Here is a 12669-nt window from a genome sequence, read left to right as displayed (position 1 = left end):
GTCGATTGAAACCGTAAAGGGCGAATAAAAGGAAATTATCAGAATGAGAATGCTCAATGCTCAAATGCTGCACTGCTGTAGTAGGTCGGCGGCGCCAGGTAGGTGCGAGTGCGAGTCGGCGTTTCGTGGAACTTCCGGTTAAGTTGAAAGGACGCAAAACGCAGACGCCATAGTCAACATAGAGACGCTTGACGAGACTGGCTTTCAGCGGCAACCGGAAAAAACAAATTTTGGAAATATTTCTCTTGCAGGAACTGGAAGGAACGTGGTTGAATCATGAGTGTTGGTAAGGGAAACTTTTTAATTGTTTTAGCTTTGAAAATAGCTAATATTGTACCTCAAATCTTGCGGAGAGATAAACACCGACACACAGCCATTTTTGGAAAAACTGCTGGTTGTTTGCCAAAAGCCGGGTTTGGCATAGGAGATACATAGTGGTGGCCATATTATACCCTGATAATTTGATTTTCTATTTATTTCCAATCGATTAAGAATGATAATTTGCAAGTGCAAACATAATTTTTCTAAACATACTTAAGAGTTAATGGCATTATTTCTGGTATTGTGATGTTATCATGTGTACATTTTGTGTACATACAAATTGTGGGAATCCCATTAACTTTCTGTGAATATAATTATTGTTTGCACAATTTTATGAACTAGATATCATACACAAATCGAAGGGGTTAATAATGGTCTGTTTCTTTTGGTTATTGTATTAACAGAAATCTGCACTGGGGCAAATCCACCTCTGACCAAAATCTTCGTCGGCCGGCTTCCTGAGAACGCTGACCCAATCGAGCTGCGACGCTTGTTTGAGCGCTATGGCGAGGTCACCGAGTGTGACATCCTGAACCGCTACGGATTCGTTCACATGAAGTCGGAGGAAATGGCCCTTGAGGCCATCAGGAATCTCGACAACTACAACTTCATGGGGTCGCAAATCAGTGTTGAGGTAGTTAAAACGAATATGAGAAATTAAAAAAGATAAATTATTTTTTGTCGGCAGCAATCAACAGGCAAGAAGGGCGGACGCGGAGGCCGCGGCGGTGGTCCCATGCGAGGAGGCCGTGGAGGGGGCAGGTTCGGAGGCGGCTTCGGCGGGCGAGGCGGTCCCCCGAGCAGGGGCCCCCCCTACACCAGGGAGCTCCCGAGGGAGTACGAACGGCGCGGTCCTCCCAGCGGCCCGCCACCGTCCAGGAACGGATACGGCGCCGGCGGCTACGAGGACTACGACAGGGGCGCCAACGGCTACGAGGCTTACGGCTACGGTGCGGGCAGACAGCCGCAGACAATGATGGCTGGCAGGGAAAGGTATGCGCCTCGTCAGTAACTGGCCATCCAGGGCATTATTTCTCGGGCGGATATTTTTAATGCACGTTTAGTAGTAGAATTAAAACCTCGCTAAAAGACGGAAAAGGCTATAAGGAGGACCGGAATTACAGGCAAATGGGCGGCTGGGGAGCCCGCGAGGCTGAGCGCGCCCCTGCTGACATGATGGGACGGCCGCCGGCGCCGGCATACGACCGCAGACCCCCGGCCAACGGCTACGGCGACATGAGTCGCACCTACGCCGAGCGACCGGCCGTGGCACCGCAGGCCAGCATGGCCGGAGCCTACGACAGACGCCCCATGTACGAGGCGAGACCACCCGCCGACCCCTACACGCGTAGGACGCCGCCGCCAGCTGCTGGTGGCTACGCCATGGGCGGAGGGTGAGTTTTCAAATCCTATTGTTCAGGGAACTGTAATACTCACTTTTCTGTTTGCTGTTAGTGCCTTCATTTAAACGAATGTAATAACGAAATTTTACCAATTTTGAGCTATTGTTATTGCAAATATGTGTGTAGAAAGAGTGAAAATCAGTGCTGGATCAGGGATGTTTCCTTCATCCGGGTTTTGCTGTTAAAGAAATACTAGATATTATGGCTGAATTTTTGGTGTGCGTCAAATCGAAATGTTTGGCGTCGAAACAGCTTAAATCGGCCATCGAAGAGGGGGGCGTAACCAAACGCGGACATGCCAGGCAAGAGTGCACTGCTCGCCATTCATAGGAGGCGTGGCGCGCCGCCATATTGTATTCCCTCGGTTACGCCCTCCTCTTTGAAACCGAAAACAGCCAAATTCGGCGGTTGAAGAGGGGGCGTAACCGAGGGAATACAACATGGCAACGCGCCACGCCCCCTATGAATGGCAAGCAGTGCACTCTTTTCTTCCATTCTGCCGTATTATATTCCCTCGGTTACGCCCCCATCTTTGGCTGTCTTAACGTCAAACATTTCAGTTTCACGCACTTAAAAAACCTGCCATAAAATATAGTATTTTTTAATTTTAAAAACCTCAGTGCCAAAAGTCAAAGGAAACATCTCCCTTTCTTTCTTACTGCTGTGTTTTTGCACTTTAATTTAAATAACTTGCCCTCACCAGCATGATCTAATTCAAACAATCATTGATTTCAAAGGCTTTCAAATTAAATAACCCGTTTTTAAATTTGTTGCAGATACGACAGAGCACCTGCTGACCCATACAGACGGTAAGCATCCAAAGCGATAACAGAAACTTGACTCCAGTATCCTTAGGATTCGAATTTGCGCGTGCGAGTAAATTCGTGCGAGTAATTCGGCTTCGAAAGAAACACGACTTGTTGCCTTCCAAACTCGTTGCGTTTGCGTCAAGTCTAAATAATATAAGAAGTATAAATATAAGTGTCGTGACTCGAGTGCTGAGTGCGCGCGCTTGCCAGTCTATTCGCGTGCGTTTGGTTCTTTCCTTCGCCACAAGCGTACCTGTGTGGACTGATTTGTTTATGACGAGATGCTGCTGTCTAATAATGCGAATGCGTTTTCCTACTCGTAGCTACCCACCTGCAGCTCCCCACGAGAGGGACATGCCGCCTCGACGTTACTAGGCCGCCCGCCGCCCCGTCGAAGAAAATGCGAGCGAGCTTGCTGCCGAATTGCGTGTCAACCCGTCTTGAGGCGCGCGAGCCACTTTTTCACTTTTCCAAACATTCACCGATTTATTCATTTAGTCGATCAAATGCGTACAATCCTGTTGTTGTCACAATATACTAATAACAAGAAGAAGTTTAGTGTTTGCCTGCCAATCGCAGAGAACATTCTGATTATTCCCGAGCGAGCGGCCCCCACGCCGTCTCTGCCTCACTAGGTGTTACTTTTTAAGCTTTTATAGCCGTGTGATCTGATCTTTATTCAGGAATACATTGCAGTATCAAAAGTAATTATTTATGTTCTAATTAGACACCATTGATCACAAATGTAAAGAATTTGCGTTTGGATGCGGTAATAAATTATCATAATCGTCTATAACTCTTGACTTTAAATTTTTCATTGGATCTCCGCCAAATTTCTTGGTGATTTTTTAAAGCTTTGAATGGGTTGAAAAAAAAAACAGGAAGCAGTGCCATTTTTTATTAGTTGACTTGATGCGAGGACCGTTTTTGTGGATAGATACTCTTGCGCTTCTGCGAGCATTTGCGACGGTAACCGAGTGCGAGAATTTACAGAAAATGCCGATCCATTTCATTGCAAATATCTGCTGATGTAACTCGCATCGGCAAAAGGTGAAGTGAAGTGTCTCCGACATTTAACTGCGTCTTCAAATTTTACTGTCGAATAACGAAATTTATTTGGGAGCATTTTAAAAAACAAAACGACAAAAAATATTCAAGTATTCTCCTCGTTGACTGAATGGTTGCCGAATTTTCATTTCGGGAGTTCACAATGCGATCAAACAGGCTCGCTAACTCAAATTTTATCACTTCCCGAAAAATATATTCCTTTAATGATGTTCATTCATCTAATTGATTTTAATTAAAGAGGAATGATAGGGATTTTCCTGTGAGTTTGATAGCCATAGGGGTCTGAGTTTACCTCTGAAAATCATAGAAATTTTTAAAAGGAAAAGAGGAATTTTTCTGAGATGATTATCGAATAAATTAACTTAATTTTTATTTTCCCAAAAATTTTAAAGGTCAGTTGAAATTTTCAGACGAATTTTGTGCGAAAAAAGTCAATTTGAGGAAAATTTTTTCAATAGGAAAAAACTGGAAATTTAATCTGCTTTCTGAATATAGGCAGTTTTTGACGCTACAATCAACTGGTGAATTTTAATCAGGCCAAACACAGACCCCTTTCGAAAATCTGCAATTTTTGAAAAAATTAAAAATAACTTTCAAATCTCAAGAGTACAATTTTTTAGCTTCTCACTATTAAATTTCCATAGCTTTTCTAACCCCGAAAGCAATTAATTTCCTTTCCTCAAGAGGGCGTAACTTGTAAAATTCAAAAAATTGTTTTTTTGGTCAGAAGTAAATGAAAAACAATTTTAAAATAAAATAATCACTATCATTCCACTTTAATCCCTCATTGTCAGTCAGTATCTATCCTCTTTCGTAGAATAATCGGGTGGTTCAAGCAAAAGTCACAAATTCAATCAATTCTACTAAATAAAAAAATTCTCGCGGAAAATGGCCAAAAGTCTCTGCGAGGGTTAAAAAAAAGATGGGGAGAGGGTGCGCACCGACAGGCTGTCAGCAAAATCAGCGTCAAGATCCTCGTGCGATTCGTTGAGTAAGCGGAGGATCTGCGTGCGTCTCTTGAGGAGGGCTAGCGAACGAGCCCTTGCTTGGTGTGCGATCGAACGAAGGTTAGTATGTGTCTCACCGAAAATATCCGAAGTGCCGCCACCGTGCAAAAACCGCGGCTCTTTATTTCACGAGGACCCTTTGCGGTGGTCCGCTCACAATCAGTCAATAATTGCCCTGCTCAACCAAATACATGCGAACAGCTCCTATGGTCCGACTCTTGCCGTAGCCCGATGTAATAATGGCGAAATAGCCATTCCAGAGTTTAAATCATATTTTGTTTCTCTAATCTCAGATCTTTTCCATTTCAGCCTCTACTAAGTAAGCTGCGGCTCGCCCCCTTGGAGATGACTGACTGCGAATCGCCTGTGATACTAGATTCTAAGATTTTTAAAAATATATTTTTTATACTTATTCAACTAAAAACGTGGTTTCCATTCGCCCCAACACCCTCTACCTTTGATCAGTTTTTGAAGGATTGAAATCAACAAGTAAATTGAACAACAATTTTATTTTAAGTTTGCGAAGACTTCAGTGCTAAGGTTTTATTAAAGGCAATATAGGAATCATTCGCCTCATCAACTTTTACAATTATACAACTATTGCTCCTTGGCTCCAATAAAGCTGTGAATGATGATGTTTTCATCCAGGTCTGCTCATGCAAATGAAATTATTTAATCAGGGTTCAGAATTATGCTCACCCGTTTTAAACCGACCTGGGTTTTTTCAGTTTTTCCCAGGCGAAAAAACAATAAATTGTTTATAAAAATTAAAAAAAAATTAAGAAAAACCCAAAAAGGGTGTTTTTTTTACAAAAAATAATGCCGAAGTTTAGCGCATTGCGAAATTGGCAAGCCCTGGGGAATGGGGGATGTTTCTTAAAAAATTCAGTGAATCTGGAAAATCGCTAAAACCCAAGTGGGTTGCGCAAAATTAAAAAACCCGGGTTTTCGGAACCCTGGATTTTGCAGAAACTGTGATTGGGTAAATGAAAAGCGGAATAATTGAAGTTGAAACTTAATCTGAAGGATAACAGCAGCAAGTCTTTAATATTCAATTTTCATTTCAGGGTTGTCATTATATATTAGGCAAGCAACATTCTTTTGTTTTTCAAATTCTTGATATTTAAGGGAAACTTGATTTTTGAAGAAGTTAAGGTGGTCCATTTTTCTCGAGAAATGCATGTTCTATTGTTACTATTTTTTTAAGTAAGGCTAAGTAGTGTGTAATCTAGATCAAATACGTTAAAATTATCTAAATGTTCAACGTTCTCAAGGAATTTTACTAAGCTATGTATCTAATATATGTGAATCAGAACTGGTTCTTTTGTCAAAGGCGAATTCTTATTTTGGTTCTATTGGTGTCGTGGTTAATCGTAACATATGTCTCGGAAGTAGAAGCATTCAAAGAAAGTGAAAAACAGTTGAGCACGTCGCCTCCTGACAGTGCAAAGCTCCGAAATTAAGCTGTCAGACGTTATCATTCAATTGGGCATGTTGCAGAATGCGATTTTCACATTGATATGATCGTCGAAGGTTTGTAAACCGAATTTCAGTCACGTCCAATGCTGAAATCGTTGTTGCAATGAAGCTGTGAGTGAGTGAGTGAGTGCACATTATCAAGAGTTCAAATATGTTTTAATCCCTGGCGACGTCCTCCAAAGCTAAGGCGGTGATAGCCTTTTGGTGGCCAGTGTACTCCCTCTTAATTGATCCCTCAGCCACGTCCCACAGCCGAGCCACGCCGTCCGAGGAAGCTGCAACCATCGATTTTATAGAATTTACCAAGTAATTTTAAAAAATTGAGCCAACCTGTGACGACGTATTGCGAGTCCAAACTAAAGGCAGCGTCCCAGACCCAGCGCTGGGCATCGCAGGTAAGCTCCTGCGGATTTTCGAACTTTTCCGTCCCCCAAATCTTCGCCGTTTGGTCTGCAGAGGTAGTGACTAGCATCCTGAAAAATAAAAATCGATAAAATTTTGAGAAAACAAACGCGTAAATAGTCGGCTCGCCCTACTGAGAGTCCGGACTGAATCGGCACTTGAGGGCGTGTCGTTTGTGGGCCTCCAGTTTGTGTTTGGGGATGAGACGCGTCGGCTCTTCGGTCGTGCCACCGCCCAGTTCCCAAATGAAGCAGCGACCCTTGTTGTTCACTGCTGCCAGGAATGATCCAAGTGGGTCCACGGCCATTGATAAAATTGCAGCATCCGTCTCGGGGATCTAGAATAAGAATAAATAATATATTAATTGACTGCTCCCAGAGAAAAATTAATATATTAAATTTGTTGAGCAAAAATCGTGGCGATTTTATTTAGATTCGAGAAAAAAATACCCGATTCTCGCATATACTTCTGATAAAATTTCGCGATCGCCATTGGCGCTCTATTAGCTGCTTTACAAGCTTGATCTCGTATATAAAACATTTTATTGATCGCACCAGCTGCTCATTGTGGTCAGTTTTCAGGTCCCATATGTGGATAATGCCGCTCTGGTCGCCAACGATCAGTTCAGCCTGGTTCGGGTGCAGGCAGACGCAGTTGACCGGCGCCGAAACTTGGAATATTCTCTGGCACTGCATGGAGCCTTTGCGCAGATCCCAAATGCGGGCACTGCAGTCTTCGCCGCCGGTGTACATCCACTTGCCATCTTCTTGAAAGCCGACAGACGTTACGTTTTTGGTTAGGCCTTCGCAGTTCACGGCTGCGGTGTTGATCGAGCCGTTTATATCGTAAATGCGGACGTGCTGGTAGCCTACGGTGGAATGAATAAATTAACAACGAAGTACCAAAGGACATGCGCAAAACATAAAAAATGCACGTACCTGCTGCCGCAATGCGCTGTCGGTCTGGAGTTATTTCAAGTGCATTGACTTGCTGCAAACAAAAGAGTTGCGAATTTTTATGTTTGAAATAAAAATAAATTTTCCTGCCGACCCACTTACAGATTCTGGATTTTGGAGAGTCCTCTGGCAGTTGCCAGTGTGTGCTTGCCACAATTTGATGGTGTGGTCGTAGCCACCCGTGGCCAAAATCACCGTCTCGCTCGAGTCGCCGACGCAGCCCTCCTCGCCGCCGATCATTTCGCGCGCGCTGCGAATAAAATGTCAAAGTCTTTAAGACGTCTGTGTATGATAAACGCACGACAGAATTGCCTACCTTCAGGATTCAAAGAATGAATAGCAGCTGGATAATCACAAAAACTGAAAGGAAAACAAAATACTTGTCGAATATTTCGAAAATCATCAAAAGGCGAGACCGCAATGCGATCCCCTGCGTATGGTTATCGACAAAACGTCAGGAGAGAGGAGGCGTGACTCTTTTGTTTTGTCAGATGTTTTTACTCTCTGGTGCTGCCACCAGTGCGACCGCAAAACAAAATTATGCAAACAAACATCTGATCCGACACCATGGATTATTATTTTTAGTAAACAATGTTTCCTGCCAGCACCAGCAGCACGAAACACGAAAGATCATAACTTTGGTTTTGTTTGAAATACTTAGGAGCAAGGTTTTGGTAAAAAAATTGTCTAAATATCTCCTTTTAACACAACATTTTTTTAATCTAAAACCAAATAGACAACTAAAAAATTGGAATTTTCATCATTAATCATTTTACTCCGCGAATTTTACATGATTTTTATTTGTGTATAATGTATTCATTTAAAATAACACTAATACTACTTGTGTTGCATTATTTCAGAATTAATTTCCTTAGAAATCATGCTGGGCCTGATGAAGGGATTGAGGAAATTTTTCCGGCGGCGGATGACTCCAATTCCTGTAACGTCTGCCATAAATAAGAAAGAGAAGCTATCTTTGCTGTACATGTTTGTCTCTTGGAACGCTTTTTGCTTGATAGGATATCAATTCCTCAAATCTGAGCGACCCAACAAAGATAACACAGGTTTGAGAAAGAAAGAAACTGCTGAATTCGTGCTGATTTCAACTTTTGACTTTTCCAGGGAAAGCGTGGGCTCAGTATCTAGAGATGAATAACCGCACTGTTACAGTACACACATTTGACGGTTTCGGCAAGAGCAACGTAGAAGTGATTAAGCCGATTAAACCTAGCGATGCTGAATAAAAATCGTTATATGTACTGAAATTGTGTAAATTTAATCAGAAGTGATTGAAATACAAATTTAATTAAAGCTCGAAGTTTCAATTAAATGTAATAGCACCATGAAAATTACAAGGGACAAGGACGGCGATAAAATGGGCAGGAAAAATAAATTAAATGATTCCTGCAAACCTTTCTGCCCGTCTTTAACTCACAAATAGCTGCAGTTTTTTTTTCTTTAAAGACTTCACAGTAAAATATAGAATTATCATATATATCAGAGTGCGCGAAGAACAATATTAATATTTGTTCAGAAAATCTATAATATGTATATCGAGTGATTCACGATGACATGTATCATTTATATAGCTATTGGCTCTGCGCAGAATACGCAAATACTAGTTGCTAAGATTAATAGAGAATTGCTTGATCACACTTTCGTTTCGATATTCTGGGACAAGGCCACTTCTTTCAAGGAATCTATCTCGGTGATTGTCACCCGATGCTGTTCCGACAGTCTCCGGTCCATTTCACATAACAACGCCGATCTGCAAACAGGAAAATTAGAAACAAACGCTCCTAGCATATATTATAAAATATTAAAAAAAAGGCTGACCTGTACGTTTCATATCTCATGACTATTTCTTCGAGGCCCTCTTTGTAAAGCCTCTTCAAATACGCGTCAAAGCTGTCGAGGTCCGACAACTTGAACATCTCCCACAGCAGCTTGTGGTCAAACTCGTGCGCAGCCATGAAGTACACGACCAACCAGCGAGGGATTTCTATAAAATAAACACAATCAACATAACAAATTAATGGTCTGTCGGAAAAACACTTCGCACAGAAAAAAATTTAAATACGCACGCAGGAAATTTTATGGAATTGGGACTATTGAATGGCTCGCCTCTGCGTAGATTAATTTGAATAGCTAATAACGAAATTTTTATAGGACAAAGGTTTATTTATTTTGAAGACAAGTACAAGAGCGTGATATTTTCAGGGTTCGCCAATTTAACAATGCGAAAAAATGTACCACCGGTTTTTTGCGCTATAAACCAGCTGGAAAACCACCAATTTTAGGTTTTTCCGCATTTATCTCAATTTAACCCCGCAAAAGTCAGAAATTTTGGACAATTACGATGAGAGTTTAAATTTTTGGTCTTTTGGTGAAACAACTGTTTTTTTTAATTTTTATCTTCCATAAAAATGCGCAAAATCGCAGCAAACCTTTTTTGAAATGCGAACCCTTGTTTATTTTCCCTATCAAAATTTCCCTAACATCCTTAGTAAATTTGCCTAGGGCCGAGCCGTTCAATAATTCGAATTTCAGCTCTTTTAGATTAAAAAATAAAACGTCGTCCGAGCTGACTGAGCACACCTGATGAATTTCTCCAGCATCAACGTTTTAGTTGCCATGACGGATCGACGGATGACTTACCTTGATTTAGGAATGGGTTGGGAGGAACTAGTACACTGTGCGGGTGGAAGTGCGTGTGTCTCGGTGGGGGTAGCTGCGTGACCATCCTAGGTGGGAGGTTGGTCTGGATCCGCACCTCCGTCTGGTAGATGTAGTGCGGAGCGCAAGGGTGCTCGTACTGCGCTTGCCGCGTGATGTGGCTGCAGGAAGAGATAACGGTCACAAAATCACACAAGAAAAAATTGACGAAGGATTATTAATTACAGATTCTGTCCATTTTACCAGTTGATTTGAAACTCACTTGACGTAGTAAACTCCAGACTCGTGCGACTCAATTCGCTCCCAGCCCGTTGGCAGGCCCTCCTTCTCCAGGGGGTGACTCCAGTGCGTGGTCTTGGTGTTGTGGTCGATGTAGTACTTGCGACCGCGCATCGTGAAGTCCACAGACCAACCAGGCGGCAGCGGCAGCTCTTCTGAACTATCCTGGCTTAACTGGCCTAGTGGAATTAAAGCTATTTTTTATTTAAAAAATGATATCCAATGAAAAGTTAACCAAAGCCGACCAATTTGTTTCGTATAATTCTGACAGTGTCCCAAAATCCAATTTTTCCAATTTTTTGGGCAAAGGAAATTAATTACTTCCGTGGTGAGCAAAATTATGAAAATTTGATAGTGAAAAGATGAAAAATAGTACTTTTGAGTCTTGAAAGTAATTTTTTATATTAAAAAAATTGCAGAATTTCGAAAGGGGTCTGTGTTTGGCCTCATTAAAATTCACCAGTTGATAGAAGCGTCAAAGCTTTCTACATTCAGAAAGCTAATTAAATTTCCAGTGTTTCCTATAGAGCAAATTTTTCTCAAATTAATTTCGACTGGCTATTAGGGATCCTTTAGAATCATCTCAGAAAAATTGTTTTTGTTCATATATATGATTTTCAGAGGTAAACTCGGATCCTTATGGCTCTCAGAGACAACAAATAACAAAAATTCGCTACAATTTCTCTTTTTAAATAAATAACAGAATTTAAAATGTTCAAAATGAGAGTGAAAAAGATTTCTTCATACCTGGAGAGCTATTAGGATCTTGCTGCACCCCAGCTGTGGACGCGCCAGCTAAATGCATGTTTGGCGCAGAATGGTGAAGCGTCACAGGGGCAAGGGGAGCGAGCATCTGTAATAAATTAAAATATAAAATTCTATAAAAATAAAAATAAATCCAAACCTGTTGGTACGGTGGAATGCCATAATCCTCAATCTGGTTGGTGTAGATTGCCGACGCGTTTTCGCTGTATGGCAGTTCGTGTCGGATTGTGTACCGTCTGTCGATCGGCTCCGGAATCTCTTGCACGTAATTTGTGGGTGTCACCTGCGACGACTGGATTCTTCATCATTAAAAAGACTACCATAATCCTGGCTAACTCACCCTTTGCCTATCGAGGCTGAAATCTGATCCAGTGTACTGGTTGATGTAGGTGTGGCTCATGGAGGGCACGAGTCCTCCGCCGTAGACAGAGCCTGACATTCGGGGCGACGGCTCGCACCCCATGGACAGGTTGTTGAACCGCTGGGCCAGGTCGGGCATCGAGCTGCTCGGGGTGAATCGACCCTCCAGACTGCTCAGAGATCCGGTTTGCTGCGACATCCGGCCCACGCTGAACCGCTGCTGAGGAACTGCGCCACTAGGATGATTCTGCAATTTATCCAATTGGGTTTCAGGGACGCTCGATTAAATTAATTTTGCTATACCTGCTGCTGAAAGCTGCTCAGTCGAAACACTGATGGCCTCTTGCTTGCCGTCTCATTGGTCCACACATTGGTAACTGCGAAATTATATTTTTTGAAACGGTTTTTTAAGGAAATTATCAGCCAAACCAGGTAGGTCAGGTGGGGTTTCTTTCTTCACGTACTTCCCAACTACACCCTCCTTGATTTTACGCGTGTCTTTTTTTCTGGACAGCATTCTGGATCAAGGGTTTGTTGTCTAAAAGAGCGCCGATGTTGCTTGGTCGAAGGCGAGGCTCGACTGCTGAAAGACAATTAATAATAATTAATTAAGTCATTCATATTGTTTCAAAATTGTATTGTCTTAAAAACGAAAGAGCGTGTCTGCCCGCACGTCCGTGTATTTTATTGTTTATATATTTATTTGAGCGCTGGAAGAATTCCTGAGGAGTGATTAATCAAACAACTTCCTCAATGCTTAACGAGAGAAATTTAATAGCGCCGTGTAATAGAGTTTTACATGCTTTTTAGACGTCATATTCGCTTCAAAATTTGAATTTGGCAAAAATATGATATTAACAAACGTGTATGGATTATACATACCATTATCCTTATCACAAGGATAGAGTGCAATACAAAATAATCAGCAATTAAAAAAGGAAAAAAATGACAAGACACCGATCCCGTTTTCCTCTGACAAATCCAGTCCTTTTCCTTTTTGTTTCTTTTAATGTTTACAAAAGCAGCCGCTAGAGGATCGCCGGCTGATGTCGGTAAATTAACTGGCGGAACCATAATCGGTTTCTTTTCTATTTTACGTAACCCCAGAATCGTGGAAATATACCTTTATTAATTTTACCTGCTT

General features: G+C 41.9%; 3 protein-coding genes across 6 annotated transcripts; 1 reads left to right on the top strand and 2 right to left on the bottom strand.

Moving 5' to 3' along the window:
• Positions 1 to 128: 128 nt before the first annotated feature.
• LOC135947098 (RNA-binding protein 4.1-like) lies at positions 129 to 5032 on the top strand. 2 transcript variants are annotated; one of them, XM_065495689.1, is made up of 6 exons: positions 129 to 286; positions 726 to 955; positions 1010 to 1314; positions 1446 to 1715; positions 2501 to 2533; positions 4918 to 5032. In XM_065495689.1, exons 1-6 carry the CDS (start codon positions 277 to 279, stop codon positions 4925 to 4927), a joined length of 858 nt encoding a protein of 285 aa, XP_065351761.1. In that variant the 5' UTR covers positions 129 to 276; the 3' UTR covers positions 4928 to 5032. The 2 variants fall into 2 exon arrangements, with proteins under 2 accessions (XP_065351761.1, XP_065351753.1); XM_065495681.1 differs by lacking the exon at positions 4918 to 5032 and adding an exon at positions 2857 to 3336.
• Positions 5033 to 5098: 66 nt separating this feature from the next.
• Positions 5099 to 7924, bottom strand: Lst8 (MTOR associated protein, LST8). The gene is made up of 7 exons (XM_065495668.1): positions 7762 to 7924; positions 7548 to 7695; positions 7428 to 7479; positions 7044 to 7357; positions 6624 to 6826; positions 6418 to 6560; positions 5099 to 6362 (listed from the first exon to the last, which is right to left on the bottom strand). Exons 2-7 carry the CDS (start codon positions 7683 to 7685, stop codon positions 6244 to 6246), a joined length of 969 nt encoding a protein of 322 aa, XP_065351740.1. The 5' UTR covers positions 7686 to 7695; positions 7762 to 7924; the 3' UTR covers positions 5099 to 6243.
• Positions 7925 to 8697: 773 nt separating this feature from the next.
• sav (salvador) lies at positions 8698 to 12525 on the bottom strand. 3 transcript variants are annotated; one of them, XM_065495657.1, is made up of 10 exons: positions 12408 to 12524; positions 11955 to 12108; positions 11829 to 11902; positions 11506 to 11772; positions 11305 to 11448; positions 11148 to 11253; positions 10384 to 10579; positions 10104 to 10282; positions 9282 to 9447; positions 8699 to 9213 (listed from the first exon to the last, which is right to left on the bottom strand). In XM_065495657.1, the coding sequence occupies exons 2-10, from the start codon at positions 12040 to 12042 to the stop codon at positions 9096 to 9098; spliced, it is 1338 nt and encodes a 445-aa protein (XP_065351729.1). In that variant the 5' UTR covers positions 12043 to 12108; positions 12408 to 12524; the 3' UTR covers positions 8699 to 9095. The 3 variants fall into 3 exon arrangements, with proteins under 3 accessions (XP_065351714.1, XP_065351729.1, XP_065351721.1); XM_065495649.1 differs by having other exon boundaries at positions 8700 to 9213; positions 11305 to 11457; positions 12408 to 12522; XM_065495642.1 differs by having other exon boundaries at positions 8698 to 9213; positions 11148 to 11457; positions 12408 to 12525.
• Between the last annotated feature and the right edge of the window lie 144 nt (positions 12526 to 12669).

This window comes from Cloeon dipterum, chromosome 1 (genome assembly GCF_949628265.1).
Source record: "Cloeon dipterum chromosome 1, ieCloDipt1.1, whole genome shotgun sequence".
In the NCBI taxonomy this organism is placed as follows: Eukaryota; Metazoa; Arthropoda; class Insecta; order Ephemeroptera; family Baetidae; genus Cloeon; species Cloeon dipterum.
This window is presented reverse-complemented; position numbering and strand designations above follow the sequence as displayed.